General features: G+C 38.0%; 1 protein-coding gene across 10 annotated transcripts in view; it reads left to right on the forward strand.

Annotated features, from left to right (window-relative positions):
- FHOD3 (formin homology 2 domain containing 3) overlaps nt 1-26,060 on the forward strand; it is a 418,783-nt gene that overhangs the window by 365,588 nt on the left and 27,135 nt on the right. For all 10 annotated transcript variants that reach the window (XM_068671118.1, XM_068671115.1, XM_068671112.1 and 7 more), the window contains 5 exons: nt 6,714-6,896; nt 10,963-11,082; nt 11,561-11,722; nt 20,165-20,355; nt 22,076-22,268. In XM_068671118.1, the coding sequence (XP_068527219.1) occupies nt 6,714-6,896; nt 10,963-11,082; nt 11,561-11,722; nt 20,165-20,355; nt 22,076-22,268 (849 nt within the window). The remainder of the gene's footprint in view (nt 1-6,713; nt 6,897-10,962; nt 11,083-11,560; nt 11,723-20,164; nt 20,356-22,075; nt 22,269-26,060) is intronic.

A 26,060-nucleotide genomic window follows, 5' to 3' on the forward strand; every position in this document is an offset into this window, starting at 1 on the left:
GCCACCGTTTGTAGCCAGGCTCATCTGCTGACCACCTGTGGTGTCCGCAGCTGTGAGTGCATGGTACCACCACACCCTCATTTGGGTGGCCTTTCCATTAGCTGCCAGGAACCCATAATTTCATTGAAAATATATGTAATAAATGCATGCAGCTTTCAGATGGGAGAATTCAGAAACCAGGAAATGATACACTGCTGATCCCCATGCCCAGTGCTAAAGAAATGGGATTTCTGAGTGTCCACAGCTTGAAGCTAAAGGACGTGGGTAAGCCTGATGTGACTTTTCAGGTATTTAAAATCAAGAGAAAGGATAAATGGATCTGAGTCTAGGTACTTTCCATGTTGAGAGATTACGCCTTCATTCGTTGGAAGGGATGATGTTCAAAGAGAAAAAAAAATCTAAATGTGTAGGCCCATGTTTATTTGCTACTTGTCGAGTAAAGCCATGCATTCAGGTTCCCTTCTCCAGTTCTCAGTTTGCAGATTTTTCTTAGCGTGCATCATTACATAGAGAGACAAGTAGCAAGACAGAGGGCTGGACTGAGCTATACAGAGTTGGTCAAGAGGTACAACAAGAGGTGTGGAATTTCACCATCTTGAGTCCTGCTCTTTTCAGCAGAGGCCTTAATCAATTTTCTGTACTCCCCCTTTGACCTACAATGTAGATAAACTTTGTTCCCTTTCTCTTCTGTAGATTCATCTGTTCATTGTCTTTAACCTTAGAGTTAGCTTGAGAGGAACAGAGGCTGTCTAAGTTTTTAGAAAATTTTCTGTTTCACAACAACTGTTTCTAAATCCTACAAAATAATTACAGCGATGAGGAATGAATCAGTAATGGTGTAAATATCAGCATCATTTATGCAAAAACTGCAGAGAATAAAGCAAATTGGTTGGTATAGAGTATCCTTTACAGTTAATCTGTGGGTTGCATGAGTATGACCAGTATGGAAGAAGTTACATGATTTATTTATTTAATTAAAAAACTGCATTGCCATGGGTACTTTTGAGTACTTTTTGAATACCCACTTTGATATCATATAAGATATGCATAGAGACCATCTAGAAGAGATGTCATGGCTAGTAAGCAGAAGAGATGGATGTAAGGAGTGCAGGGGAAGAGGTGTGACGTGCTATGGTGAGGGCATTACATACTCTAATAAAAATTCAGAAAAGCTGAAGATTAGGATCATCTTCAGCTTTTAAGGGATCCAACAAAGAGGAAGGCACCAACAGAGTATAGTTACCTGAGCCTTCCTTTGCCTTGGCTGTGAGTTCTGCACCAAGTCCTTCACCGAGGTGCATCATCACTGTCATGATAGCACGTGTGTCACTTCAGTTTGGCACCTTGGTCCATGAGTTCAAGTTAAATGGTGTCTTAGAAGTGACCTTAGCAATCCCTTTAAGGACAGGGGACTAAAGCAGTGCTGACAGTAGCACTAATAACTTAGACAGTGAGGCAGTGGGTTGCAGGCTACTAGCGTGTAATAGCCCGGCTCATCATAAAGATCAGAGCCCAGGGAATCTTAGGCTACCCATCCTAGATTCTGCTGAATGCTACTTCGTTTGTGGCATTTAGCTGTTGTTGGTAATGCGTACTTTGCTTTTTAACTTAAAAAATTAAACTATGTGTTTTATGACCCTCTGTACCTAAGTATGTTGTGTATTTTTTGCCCATGTGTTCGAAGGGGTTTGGTACCTGTGAGAATGGGGGCACGCTGTTAGAAAGGCAGACGCAGTCAGTTTAGTATGCAGAGCAGGCACTGCTAGAAACACATTTTCACAGGAAGGCACAATGTGTGTCTGCGAGCACTGTGTGTCAAACCAACTAAAAATTTTTTTGCCACCTTACATTTGCCAAAGTGGTTGTGTTTTCCTTTCTTTGAAAGCTTGGCATTCATAGTGTTCAAACAACTTGGAGCTCTGCTGCAGAACAAAGACCTTCCTGCTTAGCATGGACGAGGGCTCTCTCTGAGTTGAGCAAAGAGGCGAGCTTAAAATCCTGGTGTGTAATTTTAATGAAGTGTTTCATCGGCAACAGCAAGCATAGTCCGCCAGACCAGTCCTTCCTGCTTATCTCCAGCAAAGGAAATGAGTAGGTCCTACCACAGAATGCTGCTCAGGAAGGGAACAAGGATCAAAATCAAATCATACCAAAGAGGTTAATTCATTTAGCTGAGTAAAACTGGAGCAATGCTGTGAGGAAGTGAAGGTGGTGTGCCTTGTGTTTTAAAATGTAGCTTTCTGATGCTGCGTAATGGTGCATTGCTTTGGTAGGTATAGCTTTCAGTAAAACTATTTGAAATAAAAAAGCTGCCCAGATATGCCAGGCCCTTAATGCCCAAGAAGTTAAGTGCTTCTAAAGCCATGTGTTTGGAGTAGTTAGGTAGCTCTGAGATGTAAAAAGGGGTAAGAAATGAGAGCCTGCTGTTAGAAAGGCAGACAGTGACATTCATAAACAACAATAACAAAATTCATTTTCAGAAATGATCAAGGTATTTAAATTTGTTCTGATAGTTTTCACCACAGCATGTTGGCATTCGCAGTTTCCAATTTGGTTAGTTAATGCTTTGTAAAAGTCTGATGGGGCGTTTCAAATGATGCTAGCTGACCTGAAAAAACACCTTTTTTCACAAGCCCAGACAGCACAGAGAATTGACTCAATAATGCTTTGCTGGCTGTACTTTCACAGTTAGTGTATCACTGCCCTAACAAGTTTCAGACTTTATTTAATGAGGAAAAAGCTACCCTTTCACTCCTTACAGAAAACAAAAACATTTTCTATGGTTTCTGTGAACAGCACTTGCATGCTGATGTATTGCAGTAGAGAGCTGAGGAAGTGGAGCAATCTGACTGAAGCCACAGCTGTCAGTTTCTGATTTATAGAGACCATTATAAGGCATTTTAGATACAGTCTCTTTTCAGAATTAGATCATTTTTTTGAAAAGTTCAGATAAAATTAGCACACCCAGCCTCATTTACTGTGAAATCCTGAGCTTCATATTCTTTTAGATATTCTATTCTACTCTTTTGTATGTAGATCCTTTCATATTTTCTGCAGGCAATGGGTTTCTTCTGCAAATAATGCAAACCACTGATGTGTCTCATGAATAGGTGTCTGAAAAGCTGAAGTGTCAGAGCCTTTTTGGATCTGAATCTTCTGCTGAGGCTTATCAAATATTAGATGAAATTAGGACCCCAAACCAACCAGATTTTCAGTATCCTAGTTTTTTAAGGCTCCTGTTTGCCCAATAAAATCAACTGAAATCAAACATGAGAGCTGAGCCACCCTTGCAACCTCATCACCACTGAGAAGGCCCCTTAACTCTTGGAAGAGATAACTTAAGCTCCTAATTTCCAGAGGGGCTCCAAACTACTAACAGTTTCTGGTTAGGTACTTCTTTGCATCCCATTTTTTATACCCTCAAGCAAACTGGGAGTCTGTCTTGCTGGTCATTTTAGGCAGTTGCTGGTGTGAACCCCCCTCCAAGGTGCCCAGCTCTTCCTGAATGCCTGAGGGACAGCCCGAATCTCCTACAAACTTCACCCTGTTAGCCCTGTAAGGCATTCCTCTGAGACATTTTTGGAAATCATATATCAGGATGGCAGAGGCCAGGAAGTGATCAGTTCGATCCCTTCACTAAAAGTTCAAGGATCAAAACAATTAAGATCGATAATCTCATGTAAATGGGCTCACCAGTTTTTTTCTTTTATTATTTTTTTATCCATTACAAGGTTTTTGCACTTCTCAGAATTTTAGTCTCTTGCCCAAGTAATAGTGTGAGAGTGCCCAGAGATTAAATAAGTGTATGACACATCTCTGTGTCACATTATGAGAGGATATGAACCTATACCAGTCCTCTTTTAATCTGCTTGAGGAATGCAGCATTGGAGAGAGTTTTCTGAACTAATCATTAGATTCAGAGCTATTTATGATTTAATGGTCATATCAGGTGCCAGTAACCTTCTGCCCTGCTGTGTTTTTATGCTCCTTTTACTGTCAGTGATGTTAGGAAAAAAAAAAAAGAAAAAACATTCAAAATAGTAATAATGAATTGGCAGGTGATGTACTCAACAGTTTTCAGCACTGAACAAATGGTTCAAGTTAGTCATAGAGTGGAAATAGAGAATAAGAGCATTTTACTGCTTGCTCAGGAGCACACTAAGGATGATGACCAGCAGGATAAGAATTACTTGCCTGAGCAAACTCAAAGCTCTGGTGAGTAAATAGTTGTTATGGGGGCAGTTGCTCTGTGGCTGGGGTGAGACCTGCCAGCACATCAGCAGCAGCTCTGATTCCATCGAGGCAGCACTTTCAGCAGCAGGGGTGATGCTTGACAGCTGGCACCACATCTACAGGCTCTTTTGCTTGGCATTGCCTTTTTCACATACTGCAGTGAGCAGCAGAGCAGACTTGCAGTACTTGGACTCAAATACTTTTTGTCAGATCCATCTGGCTTGTGGTGTTTACATAAAGCTCAAGGAGGAGGAGAGTCCCTTTGGAAATAGAGCTTACTGTTTCCTTGCCCTCTTTAAAATGCCCGAAAGCAGTGCAAAATCTCTGGAGTATAGGCCCTGCACCACCACAAAATAGTTGTGGGATCCCTGGGTAGCTGCCAGAAGCCCTAGTTATTTGTAGGAGGCAATTGAAAATACTGCTGAAGTGTTAGCCTTCAAAAATGCATTAGAAGCATTTTTATATCCATCACATGGCTACTGCTCAACTCACCATGTATGGATGTTCATATGATCCTCTTTGCAAGCTGCTCTGGCTCACTGGGAGGGGTGTTGGCTTCTTGTCATTGTTTTAGAGAGAAGTAGGAACTAGGAGGCCTGACTTCTTCAGAGGTTCACATTGAAAAACCTCTTCTGGGTTTCAGGCTCGGTCTCTCTTTTATGAACATTTTTAGGTGGTTATTGTTTGAGCACTGAGAAGTGCCCTGAAGCAGCTACTTAAAATCTGTAGTTTGATGCCAGGTGTCACTTAACTTACAGATTTCAGCATCTGAGGATGGATACATACATAGCACAGCTCAAAATGAATACGCAAATGCTGTCAATCTGAACAGAACATTTTCCAAATAGACATTGACAAGGGAAATAAAAGTGTACTGAGAAATATTCTTCCTCTTCTATTTTCCTTAGGATAGGGGTAGATCAAAAGATTTGTTTTCCTTATTACAGTAGATGCTCACAGACTTTTAACTCTCTCTGTTTCCTTTAGCTATAGGTGAGAGCAAGGGTAACTTCTTGCAGCGTTCAAGCAAGGAGGATTTTCTTCTTCTTGTAAACTGAAAGACAATGTTCTGACCAACATTGACAAGAAGAACTTCTTCCCTATTTGTATTTGTGGAAGTCTGTGTAAGAAGATGGTCAGCTATATGAATGATGTGGCTAAAATTAAATAAGTCCACATTCAACCGATTGAACATTGTTTGCTTATTCCTTGTTAACATTATTTGCTTCCTTAACTCTTGTTCTTCGCCAGATTGACCAGGAAAAGTCCCTAGTTCTCCACACTTAGCTGCAGCACTGTACAAGGAGCTAGATGAATTACTGGTACTGCAATAGCAGTATTGCTGCTGGAATTGGTACTGGAATACCAGTACCAGTTGGAGCAATTGTGCTACTTTGATAAATTGGCTATCGCCACTGCTGGAACAAGCCTGTAGTTTGGATTGGCAGGTCTTACAGCTCTTTGGCTGTATTTTTATTTTGGTCTCCTTACCTCCAAAACAGCCCTTATCATTATAGAAAGCTACAGCAAAAACATGTCATTCCTCAGATGAATAAACATAAGTTGTGCTGAAAATCTACTGATTTGTTTTAATGAGGCATTGATCAACAGGGCAAAGACTTCAACTTATCTGATGCCTTTATGTTGTTTTGCTTTTCTTTTTCATTTGAAAATGCATTCATTATGTTAAAAACTAAGAAGCAATACCTTTGGGAAGGAAAACTGCCACATGTAAACAAGCATATAAAATCCAAGAATTAAAGGAAAAATATAAATGTTTTGAGCCATGCTGGCAGCAGAAACTGAAAATATTGAGATCGTTTTTCATCAATATTTTGGACTTTTCAGATCAAAAGAGAAAAAGACCATATGTTATGCAGTTCATAACTGTGTATTCAATGAGTGTTCCCTGGGAAGTTGTCTTCACTTTGGGTGACATTTTTAGGAATGCCCTAGTATGTTGCAATGGTTTTCATGTTTCATAAAAGTCAAAACAATCTAAATGAAAAACAGTAAATGGTGAGAACAGCAAGGGCCAGGAGCTCCTGTTGTGCCACACAGTGGTATCTAATCCAGCCCATCTCCTCTGAGAACCAGCCTTTTCTCCTTCTCCAGGCTTCCTTCCAAAAAGCTCAGTGTGCCACTTTGCTTAGAGCGCATTGTCAAGTTGTGCTGTGAGAAATCTTCCTCCAGCTTTAATAGGTCCTCAAGCTTTTTTTTTATACCTACAGGTGCACTGGAACATGCATAAATGTGGAGGCTAAATTAAACGTTAATATCTAGACTGACCTGCTGTAAATCACAGGCCACAAAATTTTGCTCCTTAAAAAAAACTTCACTTTGTCATCAAACAAGCTTGGGTGAAGTCAAAATGAAGCTTGTTGCTGCTGGTGTCCTTGCTACTGATGCGTCCCCATGCCCAGCCCTTACATGCATCTCAGCCCCTCCAACTGACTATTGTTTTTTATCTCCCCTTGCAGAAAATTTTGACCATGATCCCAACTGAGGAGGAGAAGCAAAAGATCCAGGAGGCACAGCTGGCAAACCCTGATGTCCCCCTGGGCAGTGCTGAGCAGTTCCTTCTCACCCTCTCCTCCATCAGCGAACTCTCCGCCAGGCTCCAGCTCTGGGCTTTCAAGATGGACTATGAGATAGTGGAAAAGGTGAGGCAAACATGGGGAGGCTGAGGTAGACACTCTTCCAAGTCTTTGCTTAATCTTTCTCTGTCCTCATTATTATATGAGTGTGTATTTTGTGGAAACAGTTAATAAGTCACTTTTATTTCAGTGGCTGACCTGGAAACAGCTGAAATGATCCTTCATAATCTATTTCTTCTATAAAAGAAAATTAGAGATTATGTCTTCCTTCCTTTAATTAGGCAGTAATGACATTGGAACAAAGAAAAGGGCTAATGCCTTACCACAGCTGCTCCAGATGTTATTCAGGAAATGTATAACCTCAGAGCAGTAAGAATTTTTCCTTAGACAAAGGTTGAATGAGGACTACAGGATTCACGCATACATCATAAAATGAGAATATCGATCTTACATCCATATGAACTAAGAAGAACACTATCCATTAAAGTTATTTCTGTTTATAGCTCTCTTACAAAATTGTAAACAAAAGATAGGATCATCCTTCGGGGGTGTTCTTTTCAGTTTGGTCACAGATGACTGCCACCACCTTTTTCATAAACAGCGTTTATTCAGAGAACGCTATAGTCAGGTTGTATCATGTATGACAAATCACATACAAAAATTTCAAAATTACAGCATGACATTTCGGTGAGGAGATGAAACAGAATCAAACTGTGAAGGCAATTTCAGCTACCTGCTGACTTCCACAATCTCTTTCAGGAATTTCAGTACAGGAACTCTCTGCTGCACTTCTAGTGCATACCCTGTATGTTGCTCTGGGTTCTTCAGGCAGCTCTCTCCTATATATATTATTATACATAATATTGTGTGATGGATTCTGAGAAGTGGGACATACTTCTGTAAAAATGTCTTATGCTTATCTAGCCATGGATATTTCAAAACCTATAACAAGAATGGATTGATTTCCAGATGGTATTGTCAAGATTACTCAGTCTCTGCTTCATTTTCTTAGATTTTAGGAAATATCAAGCTAATATTCATTTTTCTTAAATGTGACTTTAATCTTAGATAATTTATACTTCTGACTTATAAAACATTAAATATATGTATCTGGTCTGAATATTTTTTGCCATTTTTTCTCCTCTGGTATAGATATTTATCCTGCTTTGAAGTTACCAGAAGGCTAAATTGTTCCCTTCATGTGATCTGAGTTAGCAGTAGCTGTTAATCTATGTCTATACCTAGTATTTCTAGCTTGCTCTCTGAAACATTTGAAACACTACTAAAAGCAAAGGAAATTCTCGTTCTTTGCACTTTATAGGCAGTTACAGCACACTTGCAGCTTTCACTGTAAGCTGTGACACTTGATCAAATCAATGCATTATTTTGGATTGAAGTATATGCATGTGAAAGTATATGCATTGAAAAAGGAAAACCCTTTCCAAATTGTCTGTTTGATGATGTGTATAACATTCTGAAGTGTTAACATGTGTCTAACATTTATGCCTACTGCATGTTCATCACTGGAACAGTAATTTTTCGCACCTTTCTTTTGGTAATGTATTTTAACTAAATACACAGAGGAGATAGAGTTTCAGCTTTAAATCTTCATTTTCAGTCTTTTGATTGCTCTGTTCATAAACAATGACACTGTGTTACTGCTACCTCTTTATACTGAACTATTTCTGGTGCAGATGCTGTCAAATTTGATTATCTTAAAGGGAGTTTAAAGGTCTTAGAAAGAGGAATAGAATGTTCCATTGTCCTAAATCTGATTTATTTATTTTTTATTAAGGTCATTGTGGGCAAATATATCCTTATTGATGACAACTTCAAAGGATCATAAATGAAGATAAGCAGGTGTAGAAATAAGAAAAGTTTGACTGGTAAAGAAAAGGGCTTCGTTTAGTTCCTCTTCTGAGGAGAAAGATTACCCCTAAGTCTAGGCTCCCCAGAGATGGTGTGCTAGACAAATAGCATCACAGAGATTGTGCTTTTGAGTGATACTTAAACTGTCTGAAAATTTTAAAAATGCAGCAGAACTTAAGTTGTACAGTATGGCCTTGATACTTTCTGGTCATTTAAAATTACATGATAAGTTATACAGGCCAGTCTCATTTAAATATAAATATAGCAAATTACATTTTTGTCATTCCAAAATTCCCATCCAAAGCTTTTACCCCTCCCAATAAAGCATGCTTGTGAACTTATATAGGTACAGTAAGCTAAACATGTTAATAACATAAGCATTTACCTGGCTTTATCAGATGTTTCACCACCAAAAATTCTAGACCAGCCCTCAAATTTCATTCAAGCATAATTTCTAGGTCAGAAACAAAAGCATGGTAAAAAGGATATGTGATATAGCTAGGGATATGAGGCAACTGCATTATGCATTTGCTTTTTCCAAGTAAAAGGTGAGTTTTAAAGGGAGCAACAATGGGTATTTCCCCTATTAATATGGTACATAGCACACTTTTTTTGTAGACTTTTTCTTTGTTTTTATGTTACCATAAACTTAAACGCAAAGAGTAATGATAAATGTGCACTATATGGAAGAAAGCTTAAGCATGGATAGCTTGCATGTAAATAGTTAAATAAAAGGCTACAGTATGGCCTGCTTGGAAGCCTTTTATGATCCCTTTTTATCTATCCTCAGAATATTTCAAATCATTCTTCTAGGAAAGATTTTTAAACAGTTTGCAAGTTGATGCAGGTATAATGGTTCAAAAATCTGTGTTTGCAGCAGATGTATAGCATTGTGATTCATCTCCATAATGTAACAAAACAAAACAAACAAAAAAATCAGTCCTGACTTGTAAACCAATTCAAAGAATTGTGTGCAGCAGTTTATTGATTTTAGTTTAACTTGATAAAGCCTTGGATGATTTAGCAGCTCTCCTCTGATGTAGAAGTTACTTGGGTCACTGTGCCATTTCTTAATTTATTTCAAATTTGCCATACTGTTTTCTTAAGTTGAGAGTTGAGTTGTTCTGCAGTGACTAGAAATCCATGTTTCCTTTGTATTTGTGCTCTTATTTGTGGTAAAATATCAGTATAGTTTTTGAATGACCAGTTGTATTTCCCCAAGACAGTGAAGTTCACAGTTACTTTGCCTCTTGGTCTAAAATAACAGCTTAATTTTGGCTTCTTAGCTCATAAAAAGTGTAATAATTTGGGAAAAGAATGTTGCTCGGGGATTCTTTGGATGGCAATTGGAGATAGGAACAATGTGAACTGTAACTGTGCATATAAAATAAATAACCCTGGGCCTCACACTAAGATAGAAACAAGCTCACTCAACTCAGTTACCCTCACTGTCTTCCTTTGAACTCTCTGGTGTAGTTCACTTCCCGAGGTAATGGAACTGAATTTATGTTTTCAAGTCTTATCAGTTCACATACCTATACTCAGACAATGTGTGTGGATGGAAGATGCATTAAGTTAAAAGATCAAAACGGGACCACTTTTAAAGCTTTATTTTTGCAGTATTTTATGTTTTTGTTGGTGGTGGGGTCTTTCGTTAGTTTGGGGTTGTTGGTGGTGGGGTCTTTCGTTAGTTTGGGGTTTGAGGTTTTCTGTTTTGTTTTTTGTGTGTGTGTGATTTTTTTTCCCCCATTTTTAAAGTCACACAAGCACAAAGTGGTATCTAAAACTCAGAGGTGACCATCGTTTGAAGAAAGCTTTACGGTCAGGCTGTGAATGTCAACTCAGCCAGAGTTCTAACTTTTTTGGGGGGTTGTTTTTTGAAGATTAGAAAGAATAGTTATAAGAAGCTTTCTTTTTTCATTTGGGACCAGGGGTGTTCATGTCCCTAATTCAGGTGCAACAGCCTTTTCAGTAATACTGTATCTCCTATCCAGAATCATAGAATAATCCCAAGGACAAGTAAGGCAAATGCATACATAAACAAGCAACATTAGGAAAGTATTTTATGTATTTCTTTGCTGTCCTTGCATGTGATTTATCAACTGGAACATGGAAGAAAGCCAGCACACATGGCTAGTTTACACTCTGCAAGACGCCAGTTCAGGAACTTTTTGCAGTAATTAATCTAAACCTTAGAATTAAAAACTAGAAGCAGCTATAGCCAACTACAGCCTTCATTTTCTTGTTTCTTTTCTCATGGCAGGAAGTTGCAGAACCGCTTCTAGATCTGAAAGAAGGAATGGACCAACTGGAGCACAATAAAACTTTGGGATTTATCCTTTCTACTCTGCTAGCCATCGGGAACTTTCTGAATGGAACCAATGTAAGCCCGGTGTTCCAGCATTTCCCCTGAGCTTTTTCCTTCAAAAAGCAGAAGTGAAAACCATTATGACAGTTACAACCCAGTATTTATTGCTGACCAGAAATATAATCTAGAAAACAGAACCTACTTTTTCTTTTATTTGTGTTTCATGGATGCTCTTTGCCCTTTTCTGCATAACATGAAGGAAATTTAGAGCTAGGCGTTCTCTTTGTGTAAATTCCTTGAGTTCAATGTTGATGCTCCCCATTCAAAATGAAGAACTTTGTCATGAGTCATTTCACTGTAGAAGGACTCATTTTAGGTCTAATCTTCAGCAAGTTAAGAGAATAAAAATAAAAGCAATAAGTTTCTTTTTCTGTAAGATTCTTCATCTTTTCCTTCTGCCCCTGCTTGGTAATCATTTTAGTCTACTAATCTGCATGGGATGGGATGGAGTAGCATTTTTGTTTTTATTTTCTTCCTGTTTTCCCTCTTACAGGCCAAAGCTTTTGAGTTGAGCTACCTCGAGAAGGTTCCAGAAGTCAAGGACACAGTGCATAAGCAGTCCCTCCTGCACCATGTCTGCACTATGGTGGTGGAAAAGTTCCCGGACAGCACTGATCTTTATTCAGAGATCGGGGCCATCACTAGGTCAGCTAAGGTATGTCTAGAGGGTAAATATGTAGATTTATAAGCTCCTCTGTAAAGTCAAATCTTTAAGATTTAATTTTATTATTTGATTTGTTCCTCTCTGGTCACAGAACTTGTTATGAATGTGGACGTGTTGCATTATTCCTCACGGAACTTCAAAGATGCCAGAACACTGTGTTTTGAGCTTTATATCTGTCTATCATATGGTTTCCTCACCATGTTATGACAGCCATTTTCATGTTTCTTATACATATGATTAATGTTATATAACTATTAGGAACTATTTTATGGTTACTTTATTTTACCAATATCTTCAAATTTGTTTACTTACTCTGTGGTTTGGAGGAATCTCTTCTTTAAGGCAGATACATCTCTTTACATATTTCAAAGGCACTAGACAGAATACACTTCTGGGGTAATAAAATTGTCTCCAGAATAAAAGTGTCCTTGGAATACCTTGTGTAATTCTTTTACTGTCCTCCTGACAGCAAGTTTGATGAGGAGGAGTTAAGAAGGATAAAAACAAATAAAGGAATCCTGCAGCAGTCACTTTTTTTAAAAAGTGGTAATCAATTTACTAATGCATAAGTCTAGTCAATGGCTTAATTTGGAATGCAGAGTATTTATTGGTAGTACTTAGGATAGAAATACTGTAACCTCATTTTTGGGCCTCTCAGTGTGTCAAATTTCATGGACGACTCTTAAAAACAATGCATTACTCATTAATGGAATAAATTTGACAGAACATCACCAGGAGATAACCAACGTGAAAATTCTGGTTTATAATTCCCATCTAGTCCAGTGTCTTGAATTGGACAGTGGCTGATACCAGCTGCTTGAGAGGAGAGCACAAGAAGCTTTGAAGAAGGAGGAAGAGCTCTCCTAGAAAATCTTTTTTTCATGAGTCATAATACTCATTATATGCATCAAATGGAGGAATGATTGCTTTTCCAAAAAACACATTGTTTTGATACTTTGAGGGGAAAAAACTGCATAATCCTTTTTTTTTTTTTTTTTTTACTTCAAAAATACAATCTTATTTTGGCTCCTAGAAAAGTTCTTGTGACAATGAGTTTCATAATCTAATTGTTTCTGCTGTAGCATTTGCCAGTTTCAGGATTTGCTGTCTTGGATATATTGAACAGTAGAAACTTTTTTTTTATCTCCCTATTTCATAAAATCCTAGAATTTTTTAGGTTGGAAAGGACCTCTGAAGGTCATCTGGTCCATCACCCTTTTCACTGAAATGCCAAATTAAGCCAGGCTGCTCAGAACCTTGTCTGTGTTTCAGATAATCCTTCCACATCTTTTTTAGACACCCATTTTCACACTTTTTCTCCATCTTCCCTTCTGGGATGTGTTAAATAATAGTAAATACAGCATTCTAACCTGTTCGTACAAATATCGCATGGTTACTATGTTTGCCCATTCTGTTTATACTGTCTTTTGTTAGACAGCCTGAGATTTTGTGTTGGTTTTTGTTGTTTTTTTTTTTTTTACTATTGCTGTCCTTCTGACACCAGTCATCTTTGGACTGCTCACAAGGGCATCCACGCAATCTTCTGAGTTGATCTGGCAATTCAGAACCCAGCCAGACACGGAGTTACTCCAAGTTACTGCCTGCAAAGTGCACTTCGTGGCAATCTAAAGTAATGGCCATGATCTGCTGAAGCAGACTGACTGACTGCTTATCACTTAAATCCCTAATAGCCCTCTGAAGTCGGGGCTAATCTGAGTTAATTTCTTGCCATCTGTAGATTTTACCCTCTCAGCATGCTTTCTTGGTCTCAAATAGTTTTTAAATATTTAGTAGAAACCACAAGCCACCTGCTGTTAACCCTGTCACCAGATGACAATCAATACGTATAAACTCTTTTATTTTGCTTTCAGCCTCACACTTCATAAGTTGCCTCCCATGAGGCTTCTTGTAAAGATTTTGAAAGTCTAATTTTTGTTCCTTGCTCTCATCTGTTCACCAGCTTATAAATATATTCAGTATCTAGTGATTTCTTTGATGTTTTGTTTTCCTATTTTTATTTATTCTTTCAGCCAGGTAACAGTTATAGTAATAAAGCTTGAAGCTCTACAGTCCTCTGAATCACCCTTGCTGCTTTTGTCAAAGATAGGTGAAACTTTTGCTATCCTCTGATTCCCCAGATTATTAAGTATAGTGAAAGCAGACTCATTTTAGCCTGTGGCTCAATTGCTTTATTTTAATTGCCTTTAGAATTCTTGTCTTCTGGTTGTTTACTGCTTTGTAAGCTATCACCTCCTCCAACACACTTGTTTCTTCGTTTGAATACTTGCTATTTGTTCATGTCTACTAACAAATAAAATACAGAAAATAAAAACAAATGCCAGAATAGGTTTCTTCCTGACTTTCTTGGTGATGAAGTTAGACAAAAAGAAGTCATCTTGCTTCCCTTCCCTAACTCTGGTCTTCCTCAGTTTCTCTCATCCCCAGTGATCCAGGACCTCTGACATGATTTTCTGTTTTTTTAGATACCATAAAGGATTTTGTGGGTTTTGTTTTCTGTCCTTAGGTATTTGCTTTTTGGATTCTGTCTCTGCTGTGCTGGCTTTCCTCTTGTACAGCCTGTGTTTAGGCTCCTTTTTATTGCCTTCGCTAAGGCTGGTTTCTCATGTTAGGATTTTTTTTATTTTTTGTTGGTTATGTTGAATGATTCTTCATATCTGCACACTTAGGTATATTAGTGTCTCCTTTCCTGCTTCCTCTCTTTGTTAAGAAGTTATTCCATTTTTTTTTACACAAAGTAATCACAAAAATGAAATTTGCCACAAAAGAAAACAGTCATTTCCTAAAATCCACACCACTATATACTGTGTACTCTCAAATGAATCTTCTATTTCTGTTTTTCAGCCTTAGAGAGAGGAAGAAGCTTAACCCAATGCTGTCACTTTTAAAAAATTTTTAGGTCTAAGGGCATGCAAAATTGAGCAAAGTCTTTCAGTCTGTGGTTTGCTGATCTAGTGGCCCTGCCCAAAGCGGATGAAATTCTGAAAAGGCCAGACAAAATCACATTAAGAGAAATTATAGCCTTAACCTTCTGCGTGACGCCCAAGGTCTCCCTTCTTGGGATGTTCCTACATGTGTTATACCACTGATGGATTACTGTAACAAGCTCTATTCCCACTTGATCTTAGCTGCCACAAATCAAAGAGTTAGGACATGGAAGCCATCCAAGCTGCCCTCTTCAAGGGAATGTTCACAGAGTAGGCGAAATCTTGGTTTAGGAAAGCTGACAGGAAAGGAGAACTAATATTTCACTGTGGATTAGGCTGTATTTTGAGCTCCATTTTGTCTACAAACATCTTTCAGAAGCCACAAAGGCTAAACAATTTCCATGCTGTAGATAAACAGAGATGCCCCTTCTCCTGATATGCACATAATATGAGAATTTCCTGAGACTTAGTTCCAAAAAAAGACAAAAAAAAAAAAAGACAAAAAAAAAAAAAAAAGACTGGCTCACCCAAAAGTAGATAGAAAGGCCAGAAAAAAAATAAAATGGTACAAAAGTATTCATAGTTGTATAAAAGTATCTAGGGTCATGCAGGACTACTGTTTGTTTAGGATCCTATGTTTATAAGCACTTAGATATTTGTTCTTTTTACATACTTTAATTTGATTTTTATTTTTTTTTCCAATGGTATTGAACTGGAATTGATATACCTAACACAGAAGCAGACCCCAGGTGTCTGCAGTTGAACTCAGGGCTGTTTCTAGCAGTTTACTTACCAGTGTGGTGGGGGAGGGAGGAAGAAGTTGCATCAGCACTAGTATCTTCTGTTACTGAATGAAAAAGTATTCTTACTTAAAATGTTTTTCTTCTTTTTGATCCCCTTGAATAATTTTCCCCATGCATCCAGAAGCTGGCCAGCTACATAGGAATTGTCCTCTTTCCCTCAATTTTAATTTACTTTTAATTAAAATACCAATTTTCTGGCTGTTTTTTTTTATCTCCTTCAGCAAGGTGCATGGTTTGTTACAGGTACCAGGCAAGGGAGAAGAAGGCAGCTTTAAGAGCAAGCAGGAGGAAATGATAACATCACAGGGCAGGGGACAAGGCTCGCTGGCAGAAAAGAATTGAGGATTAGACTAAGCAGGGGAGGAGGAGGTCTGCAGCTGCCCCAGGGACTCAGTGTGGATGTGTGGGGAGAAAGGAGATGATTGCAGCAGAAGTGCTCCTCTGGCATCTGCTTGATACACTGGGAAGCAGAGAAAGGAAAAAAAAATAGTAGGGAAGTTCGTGCCTGCCTCCTGCTCTGCTTCAGCAGGGCTTCTCTTGCCTTGCTTGACAGAAGGTATTTCTCTGCAATTATCATTCGAGTATGCCTTCCCTACGTTTCTTCAAACAAAAACAAATGCCAAAAGTCATATTACTTTCCATGGAAGGAAGCTTGCTTGGGGGTGAGGGCACGAGGTTTCTTAGGCTGGGTCATTCCTCACGGTGCCAGCTGCAAGGACGGCTGCTGCTGCTCCAGCTCCGAGCACGGGTTAGCAGAGCAAGGGGAGAGGCAGAGCAGGGGGAGGCAGACTGGGGCAAGGGGGAAAGAGCTCCAGTGGCAAATGAGACTTACAGATTTGGTCTGAGAGAGCACAAATTCAGTTTTGCAGGCGCCTGACCGCATTGTGGTGTTTGAGTAATATTTCAGGTGAAATGACTCAAGTAGTGTTGTAGATGCCGTAACACCAAGTGACCTACATCACTGCTTACTGGTGTTACTTCCCTTCCTCCCAGACAGTGTAGACTTTCATAAAGCATTTGCAAGTAGATCCCATATTAGTGTGTTTATTGTAGATTGTTTGAGGATCTAAAATGTAGTGGAAAGGTTTGTACTGTATAGGTTTATCTGATCGTACCTCAATAAGCACATATGATCTTTAATTTTTAATCAGGGGACTGATTCAGGTTTAATTATTTCCAAAATTATTCGGGCAGGATGACAACTCTTACCCTAGAACCAGAAATGTATGGACAGAAATTCCTTTATACTTTGGTTTTGCGACCTGGCATCTACTTCACTTACAATGTGACCAACAGGGTGCAGGTTGCACTGATGTTGGTCTTGGGATAATTCTTGTGACATCCAGTGAAGCAAGCCAGTGTGGAAATACTGGAGTAGACAGACTCCTGAATGTATGCCACAGAAGGTCACTGCACTCAGATGACAGTGTATTTGCAAGGAGCAATTCTCAGAATTTCCTCTGGCACTGAACCAGCTCAGGAAAAGAGGAAGATTTCATGTTCCCTGCCAGAACTCATCCCTGTAATAATGTGAGAGTGAATGGTCTGACCCTAAGTTATAAACAGCTCAAGCTCAGCTGTGGTCCACTGTAGAAACTATCTTGAACTTTGAAGAAAGAAAGATTTTGTCTATGATTATGTGCATCTTTCTAGTACCCATGATAAAATAGTTGCCATTTTATTGTGAATTTAAGGCAACATTTGTTACTGGGAAGGTATCGGTATATTGTTTGTTTTTTCTTTGATCCAGGTGTAAAGTTTTTGACCCTATACAAGGGCTGAATATTAATAGAGGAATACTTTAATCAGATGTAGCACTGATGATTTTAGAGAGTTCTGTACTCTGAGTAGCAGCAAGCTTAGCCCAGAGAATAGAAGAGATTTAGCTGGAAAAGGAAATGTGTGCAAAGCGCGTACCAGACGAAGAAATTCTAAAGGAAAACAACCTGTTCCCTCACAACCTGTTCTCTCACAACTGTAAATGGAGAGGAGCCCATGAGGAGAAGGGAGGAACATATCAACTACATCCTACAAGCATTTAGAAAGTTGTTTTTTCTAAATTTATGGATGAAAATAAACATCCGGTGTCTGAAAGGAGTCATTTTTATTTTGCATAGCAGCCTAAGACCTCTGTTTCTTTCTCCTGAGATAAAAATGAGATTTATCTTTGAAGTTTTAGCAGAAGATAACAGTAAGTAAGACCAGCAAGCTTCATCTCTTTTGCATATGAGTGTAATGAGTTGTGGAGGAAGAAGAAGATGTTTTCACCTTCCTCAAAATCCTGGGGGCTGGGCACAACATCATATGCTGCTGTCTAAGGAGCAAGCTGTAAAGGCCATTTCAGATTACTGTTTCCTTTTATTCAGCGGAGTATACTCATAAAATAATACCATAACAGTCCTTGTCTGACTGCCTCCTGTTCTGAGGTCACCTGGAGCTGCAATGCGATGTGAAGCTCCCCTAAATTCCTTCTTAGTCACAGCTGCAGGCAAGAATTAGTGCACCTTTCCCTTCAAGAAAGAACGAACAAAAAACAAATCAAACTACAAACTACATGTCCCTGTGATCATTTCTTGCTATTATAAGGTATTTGTATTTGTAATCCTTCCATTGTTAGAAGACACCCCAAACAGAACAACAAAAATAGCTAAAATGACAAGAAAAAGAGGATTACAATAACATTGCTGAACGCTGTGATTGCTTTTAAAAAGTTGTTTACAGTTACTGATCTAGGTTTGGACCACCGTGCTAATTTTTCATGGTCCATTAAGATGAGGCTAAAGTATTGCTTTGCAAAAGGATTCGTATTTTCCACTGATACGAGTACCTGCTGTTTTATGATAGAAATGTGCATAAAATAGAGAGGTTTGTTGGTCACATACTGATCGGATTGATGCTGCTCAGAATAAACTAAAAGTTTATTCATTGTCCCTGCCACATTTGGATTCACAGTGAAGAGAGAAAAATGGCATTTGAGATGTCATGCAGGTAGTACTCTAAAGCTGCTTTTCTCATGTGTGCTTTAGATACACCATCTATGGAGAGCAGCAATGTGTTTATCATCAACAATGAAAATACTGACCTGGAAGGGACTTTTTTTATTTTTTATTTTCAAAAGCATATGCGTTGATATGCTAAAGAAAACAAAAACCCCACAGCTGCTCTACCTCCAGGGCTTTTTTGAATAGCAGAATGGATCAAAGGATGTTTTTATTTCCTTATGAAGAGGAAAAAGTCAGTACTTTATAAATCATGGCAAGACCAAATACAATCAATACCAGGAGGTTTGTAATCATAATGCACTTCTCATGGCTATACTTAGCGTAGGTCTCAACACTGGGTACTGCATACAGCTGAAAACTTCATTCTGTGATGTGTAACCAACTGAGGTTGGAACCAATATCAGGAATTTTGGACTTTAAATAAAAAGAAGAAAAATTATGCTGAGACTTACTTCCATTGGATATTGATCTCAGCTGAAAAGACTTTACTCCAAACCGCTGCAGAATTGTAAAAGTTGGTATCCAAGGCTCATTTATTTTGCAGCCATTAGTAGCTTTTAGCACAGATAGGAAAATTCACCTCCTTTCAAGCACAGTCACACATGCTGGAGTGAACTAAAACCTGTCTCTGTCACTGATTTTCATTTAGCATTAAGGAATTAACTGGAGTACTGGATCATAACATCGCAAACTACTGTGTTTGGAATCTGACGGCTAAATCTGTGTTTTATTGCTTGAGTTCATCTGAACTGTGAAGTGGTATTATAAAATATATTTTTCCTTTCTTGGAGTTTTAGAACACACTGGGCAGTTTTATTTTTCTTGGTTTTTTTTTTGTGTTCATATACTTATGTGCTGTGGAAGGGTTTTTAAAGCACTTCTTCCAGTCGCTAGTAACATATCTTAAATGCCTTCTGTAGACTACTATGATTTGAAAACCTTTTTTGGTTGATGAGTAAAGGGGAACCTCTCTTTCACCTTCAGTGGAACGTGTTGGCCTTTGTCCTGATGAACATTACTGTAGGATGCAATAATTTATTTTAACTGCATTGACGGATTTTCAAAACCATCATATAATCTTGTTAGAAAATTCATAATGTATATCAAGGGATGAAAGTTAGTACTGAAATCACTAAATAACACTTCCTTTGAGTAGAGATTTAAAAAATCCTGGCCCATGAATTTTGTGATCAGAAGTAGATCATCTATTAACAAGTCAGTGCACAGCTAGGGAATACATCCAAGTGCTTCCTAAATTGGCAAAGTGTTGGCTCGATACTACAGTGAGCAGCAAGCATGGTATAAAAAGCTATGAGTAGTAGAGAAAAGGATTAAGGAAAAGTGAGAGAAAGCTTTTGTTGCCTCAACAGAAATAATTGGGTCATGCAATTGCTTGTTGTAGCTATGAAGATTTTAGCAAGGGAAAAAGCACATCACAGTATTTTATTGTCCTTTCTTCAGGTCCTAGGCCTCCGAGACAAAATAAACAGAAAGATATAGACAAAGTAAAACAGAAAGGGGCATTTCTTAATTATTTAGCAGTAATTAATAATGTGAATTAATATTGTTCTGCCACTAGAGTGACCCTGTCTTATACATGAGTTGCACTGTTCAGATATCCAAAGATACTGTGATAGCATTTTGAGTAAAGTGTTATATTTTCTATTATTTTCTCTTTTTAAGGTTGACTTTGAACAACTCCAGGAAAACTTGTGTCAGATGGAAAGAAGGTGCAAAGCGTCATGGGATCACCTTAAGGCTATAGCAAAGCATGAGATGAAGCCAACTCTAAAGCAAAAGATGTCTGAGTTCCTGAAGGACTGTGCAGAAAGAATCATAATCCTGAAGATTGTTCATAGAAGAATAATTAACAGGTAAAGAATTTAACTGGTGACAGTACTCAATGATATGTACTTTGCTAAAATTCTAAATTATGACATAACACAATTTTTTTAAGTGTGTATAGGTACATATTCCAGCAAGTACATCTACCAGGATGTATATGGTGCGTGTGTTCTCATTCACATCTGTTCAAGAAATATCCTTACTCAAGGAAGTTTCTGTATTTCCTATAAAAAGAATCAATAATCCAGGCAATCATTTGTTCTCATGTTGCAATAATTGGGCCTTTGAACTCCTAACCCCTTAAAGCTAGCATCTTTGTGACTAAGTTGCTATATTTTTTATCCTTCCCTGAATACTTTTTAGAGGGATTGGCTTGCTGTCTGGTTAACAAGAATATGCCGTGGCAAAATATTGAAGTTCTGATGATAAATTTGTCATACATGGAAGCTGAAAGGGGTCATGTACAGTGAGTTTTGTAAGCAGCACCACCCCTGTCTGCAAGATCTATGACTACTTCTTTTATGCCTAAACAGTAGGAGACAGATTTAAGATTCCTTTCTTTAGGACTTGCCCTTGGATTTAGTTTTATCCAATGAAATTAGCCCTAATTGCAGTGTTCTGAAATGTACTTACTCATGATAATTCTGCATAAACCTAAACTTTTTTTTTCACATACACATATGTAAGAGCCATCGTTTAAGTCATCGGATTAATGTAGCTATGTTTCTTCAGTTTATTAATGAAATGTTGAGAGATTTTCCAACTACTGAAGAATTTCCAAATTACTTTGGTCAAAATTAGGATCTGCATTCCAAATGACCCCAAATTTGTTGATATACAACTGAGAAGTTAATTCAGTACTTCCGTTTTTGCAATGACCTCTTTTTCATGCTATAATTAAGCAGAAATCCCAATTGCAGGAGAAGGGAAGTGAATTCACCAATTTACTGTAGTGTTTATCGTATGCATTGTATAAGTAAGAAAAATACTAACTTTTTCCTGTTAAGTGCTGCAGAACTTCTGTAGACTTATCCAAAAATGTCTCTGTTTAAATGCATCTTTCTAGGATTAGGAAAATTTTTATCATCAAGGATATGGATGCTGTTAAAAGGGATTCACATGCATTTTTAAACACTCAGTGTGCTATTCTTGATCATGCAAAATAGAAACAATAGTAAAAGTTGCAAATAGTGCAGAAGCTATGAATGCCACAGAAGCAGTAAAATTGTGAATTGAGAGTATCCCAAAATAAATTACTTGGAAGATAATATAATTTTATGGTCATTTTTGTGAACGAGAAATTCTTTTCTTCTTGTGTTTGCTAGCCTGTAAATCTGCATTCTTCTTGTCTAGACTTTCCCCAACATCCTAGCAGCCTCTTTGAAGTTGCTTAATACAAATAAATAGGATTGAAACTTAATAAATATTTTTTTTCTATAACTGAAATGAAATTGGTCATTCACATTCCAAATTAATCATATAAAGTAGATAGAGTTCCATAAGCGTCTTATCTCCTGCATCAGCCTGGGAAAATGGACTGGGATGAAGTTATCATAGACTAGGCTTTCATGTTTTTAATTATAAACCATGCCAATGTTACGCAAAAAATCCATGAAAATTTTGTAGCACAAAAAAAAATATGGGAGTTAATAAAGTAATAAATGGATGCAGTGAAATGTTTTGTTTTGTTTTCCTATAAATGATCAATAGATTTTTCCCCTTTGCATTCATTAACTCATTGTTTTCCAGGTTTCACTCATTCTTGTTATTTATGGGCCATCCTCCCTATGCAATACGCGAAGTCAACATCAATAAGTTCTGCAAAATTATTAGTGAATTTGCTCTGGAGTACCGCACCACCAGGGAACGAGTCCTGCAGCAAAAACAGAAACGAGCTAACCACAGGGAAAGAAACAAGACCAGAGGGAAAATGATCACAGATGTAAGTGGCAAAATATATGTCCCACAGCACCAATTTTTAAAACAGTCTTTCACTGGATGTCTTATATGAATTGTCATTAATCTTAATTTTTATTATTAACGAGTTCTTCTGCTGTAAATAGTGGCCTCTGTTCTTCTAAAAGACAAAACTTGCAAGTCCTTGAGTATAGGTATATTTTTCTTCATGCTAATTTATAGAATGAGAACAAAGCAAGATTATGCATCCAGAAAGACCATCTCTTTATTGCACAGACAATGCAGAGAATCTCTGGTAGTCACTGGAATCTGTGTGTACCTAATAAGACAAGAATATAAAAAGGAAGATTAATACTGGAAAATTAGGATTCTAGTTGAGGACATGTGCACGTCATGAATGATGAACCGTTGTAACCATTTAAGTGGTTACAAGTGAATTTAAAAAGTTGTTTTTTTCCTCTATCTTTGAATATTTTAATATACACTCTTTGGTGTTAGTATTTTACATATTATTACGTGTGTAGATACCTATATATGCACACTTATGGGTGTTTTCTTCTGATCTTTAAAGCACAAAACAGCCTATTTTATGGGAACAAAATACTTCGGGGTTCTGAAAGAGCTGACACATTAATGTTCACAGTACGTGTTACTCTTCAAACTTTGCTGATAGTATTCCTGCGTACTGATAAATTAAAATAAGATTAGTTTTCTCAGCATAGTAAGCTTTAAAATCCCCTTGACTTTTTAATCTTTTTTTTTTTTTAAGTTGATGTAGTTCGACTCAATCCAAATAAAGTTCTAAGAAGTGCCAGTACTTAATAAAAGTTTCCATCTGTCTCAAAATCCAAATCTGGAGTCTCGATTAGATGAGAGTATATCATTGCATATGAAGCTATCCCTACTTATAGCATGAAAAGTCCTAAGCTGATTTCACTTTTATGAGTCCTGAAACTTAAGTTGAAAAATTTGTATGTGTTGAGATTGATACAAATTAAGATCGTTATTAATGGATTGACTCAAAGTCATTTGTAGATCTTTCCTGGCAATACCCTCTTTAAATCTGGATATCTGCCTCATTTACAGTGAATGTTAAACCTGTGCTATTATCTCAAAACGTTTTCCTTGTGGTCTTCCTTGGGAAAGGAAGGGGCTGTGTTTTTACTCAAAGGATATAATATAGTCAGGCAAATTTTCAAAACTACCACTGAAGAACTGACATTATTTTATTCAATTGCTTCCCAGTTTTTCTACAATATTCTAGAGGACCTAAAAGATAGCATTAACCAGAGAGATTGGTAAATTAAATTTTTTGTTTCCTGAGGTAGCTTGAATACTTTTTACTAGTTTAAACAATACAAAGATATGAAGGAGTTCCTGTTTTCCTAGTATATGGCATGGTGTTTCTGTCTTGTCTGGTAGAATTGGCTGTGGCATGACTGAGAAGCTTCTCTAAGTCTATTCCTGTAGGAAATGTGAGAGAAAAAGGAAATGTGACCCTTGGAACCTGGATTCAAGTAGCAGAGAAAAGGGACCCCTTAAAACAAGAAAAAGGATGAGGGTTGATAGGTAGTGATGAGTGAGGCCAGAATGATGGTTGTTTGCTGAAAATGTAAGAAAAGAGGCCTCTCCCAGAAACAAATACTATAGGGAGATGTCATTTGTTCAGCTCAAGACAGTGTTGAGATTTGACAAGAATTAAATGCCATCTGACAGCTGGTATTCCACCTAAATCTTTCAGGTCCACAGAAAGGGAGCATTTTTTGCCTACTGCTATTTAATAATTATATGATGGTCTTTAAAAAAATCCACTTTGAGGGAAAAAAAAAAAGCATTCTTTGAAAGTCCCCTTATAAAGATGTTCTTTAAGAGAGTTCTTCCTGTGGCCATATGGTTATTTCAGGACTTAACTAAAACTCTTTATCTGTAGCCCAGTAGTTATGGCCTCATTTACGTTTCGTTTGATTGCAGTACCTTCTGCAGTATTTCTGGTAAAACAGAAATAAAAAGTTGCATCAGACTGTTTGTCACGGCTTCCTTTGACAGCTGCAGTAATATCTATCTCAAAGTGAGCTTCCAAGTCAGCAGGATGGAAGATATTTGTGTGTGAAGAATGGTGAAAAAAGGGAGTTTTATTGTAGCATTGTGTTGGCTGTGCTTTTTGTGCCTGCTTCTGATTTTCTTACTGTCTTATATCTGAATGCATCAGAGAGGGAAGGTATATCGGTAGCGCACTGACAGCATGTTGAACTAGATAGAACTGTAACACCGATGGAAGAAATTCTAGATCTTGGCATTGGAAAGAAACTCGTTGTAGAAAGTAGTGCTAATAAGAATAGTCATGCATAATTTTAACTTCTGCTTTGGGTGACCTAGAAGGCTATTTATTTAATTGGCTATTTGATATCTATTTCACTACCCTTTTGAACGTTTCCTCAGGATCCCCTTTTCATCGCCTGTATGTTGTTTTCAGGCAGAAGAAGAGGGATTTTAGCAAAAACAGGAAAGGAGTGAGCCAGAACCATCCCAGTCCTCGACAGGAAGGCACATCTCGCCTATACCTCAGCCCCCTGCAGACTTGGAAGGCAGAGGGGTGCTGGCTCTTTGCATGGAGAGAGTCTGCTGGCTCCTCGCATGGAGAACTTTCATCAGCTTCAGCAACTCCTCGCAGGGAATAGGGCTGAGAAACAGGCACGATGAGGAATATTTCCATTTTTATTTTAGCCTTTTACCGCAGATCTTTATGTTTATGTGCTCTTTAATAGCTGAAATGGACTGGGCACTGTCAGTTTAAATCTCAGTGAAAGTTGTCTGCAGGAGAGAGACGGAGCAGAGGGGAAAAAGAGAAGAACAGTAAGTTGCCACAGTTTCACAGGGAAGATTGCCTGGTCTGTGTAACTTTATATCTGGCTTTAGCCAGTGATAGCAGTCACTTATTTCAGGCACACTAAAAATAACAAGCAGGCAAAAGAGGGAAGAAATGCAATTATAGATATGAGTCTGAGCTTTTTAATGATTTTTAATAATAGTAGGTAGTATAAGCATCTGTCTCACAGATTTATGAAGCTCTGCTTTTTATGATACTTGAGAGTTTCAATTCCAAAATTACTATGTAACAGAAATAATATTTTTAAATGGCAAATCCACCATATACGAATGCTAGCCTAAGGGAAAAATGGGAGGGAGAGAGAGAAGCTCTGCAAATTGTCCTGCAACGTCCAGTATTGGATGACAGAAGAATGGAGCAGCCTTTTTTTCTTAAAATTAGCATCTTGTGCTGACAGGAGGTATTTAGTATAGGAATATTGTTCCAGTGCTTTTTGGTAATATTACATCTGTTAAAGTTTTCCTAATTTATTAACATTTCTCAGCGTATTTTCAATGATGAAATGAAGAAGGAAAGGCAGAAGGTACACAGCTGGGTGAGAGCAGATTCCCTCCCTGGAAAAAAAGTTCGATTAATTTTTTTGCTACTTTGGGTCCTATTCTCTGTATTTACTGATTTACTGGGGGCAGATGGCTCTCCAGATGTGGAAACATGAAGGGGACCTTGAACCACTCCTCCTGAGTAGTTATGGGTGTCAAACAACAGTGGTTCTGGGTTTGAGCCCCTTCCATCCAGAGCAGGGGGAAGAGAAATGGTAATGCCCTGAGAGCCAGAGGAGTATATTGCCCTTAAGATAAGTCCCCTGCAAATTACTGTTAGGTAGACTAAACGGTCAGGAAGGCCAGGAACTGAGACTTTCCCTGTAAAGAAGAAAACACACTTTGCTTTGGAGTGCAGTCTGTAATGTGTGTATTTTGTTCTTGTACCTTT

Source organism: Anas acuta, chromosome 2 (assembly GCF_963932015.1).
Source record: "Anas acuta chromosome 2, bAnaAcu1.1, whole genome shotgun sequence".
In the NCBI taxonomy this organism is placed as follows: Eukaryota; Metazoa; Chordata; class Aves; order Anseriformes; family Anatidae; genus Anas; species Anas acuta.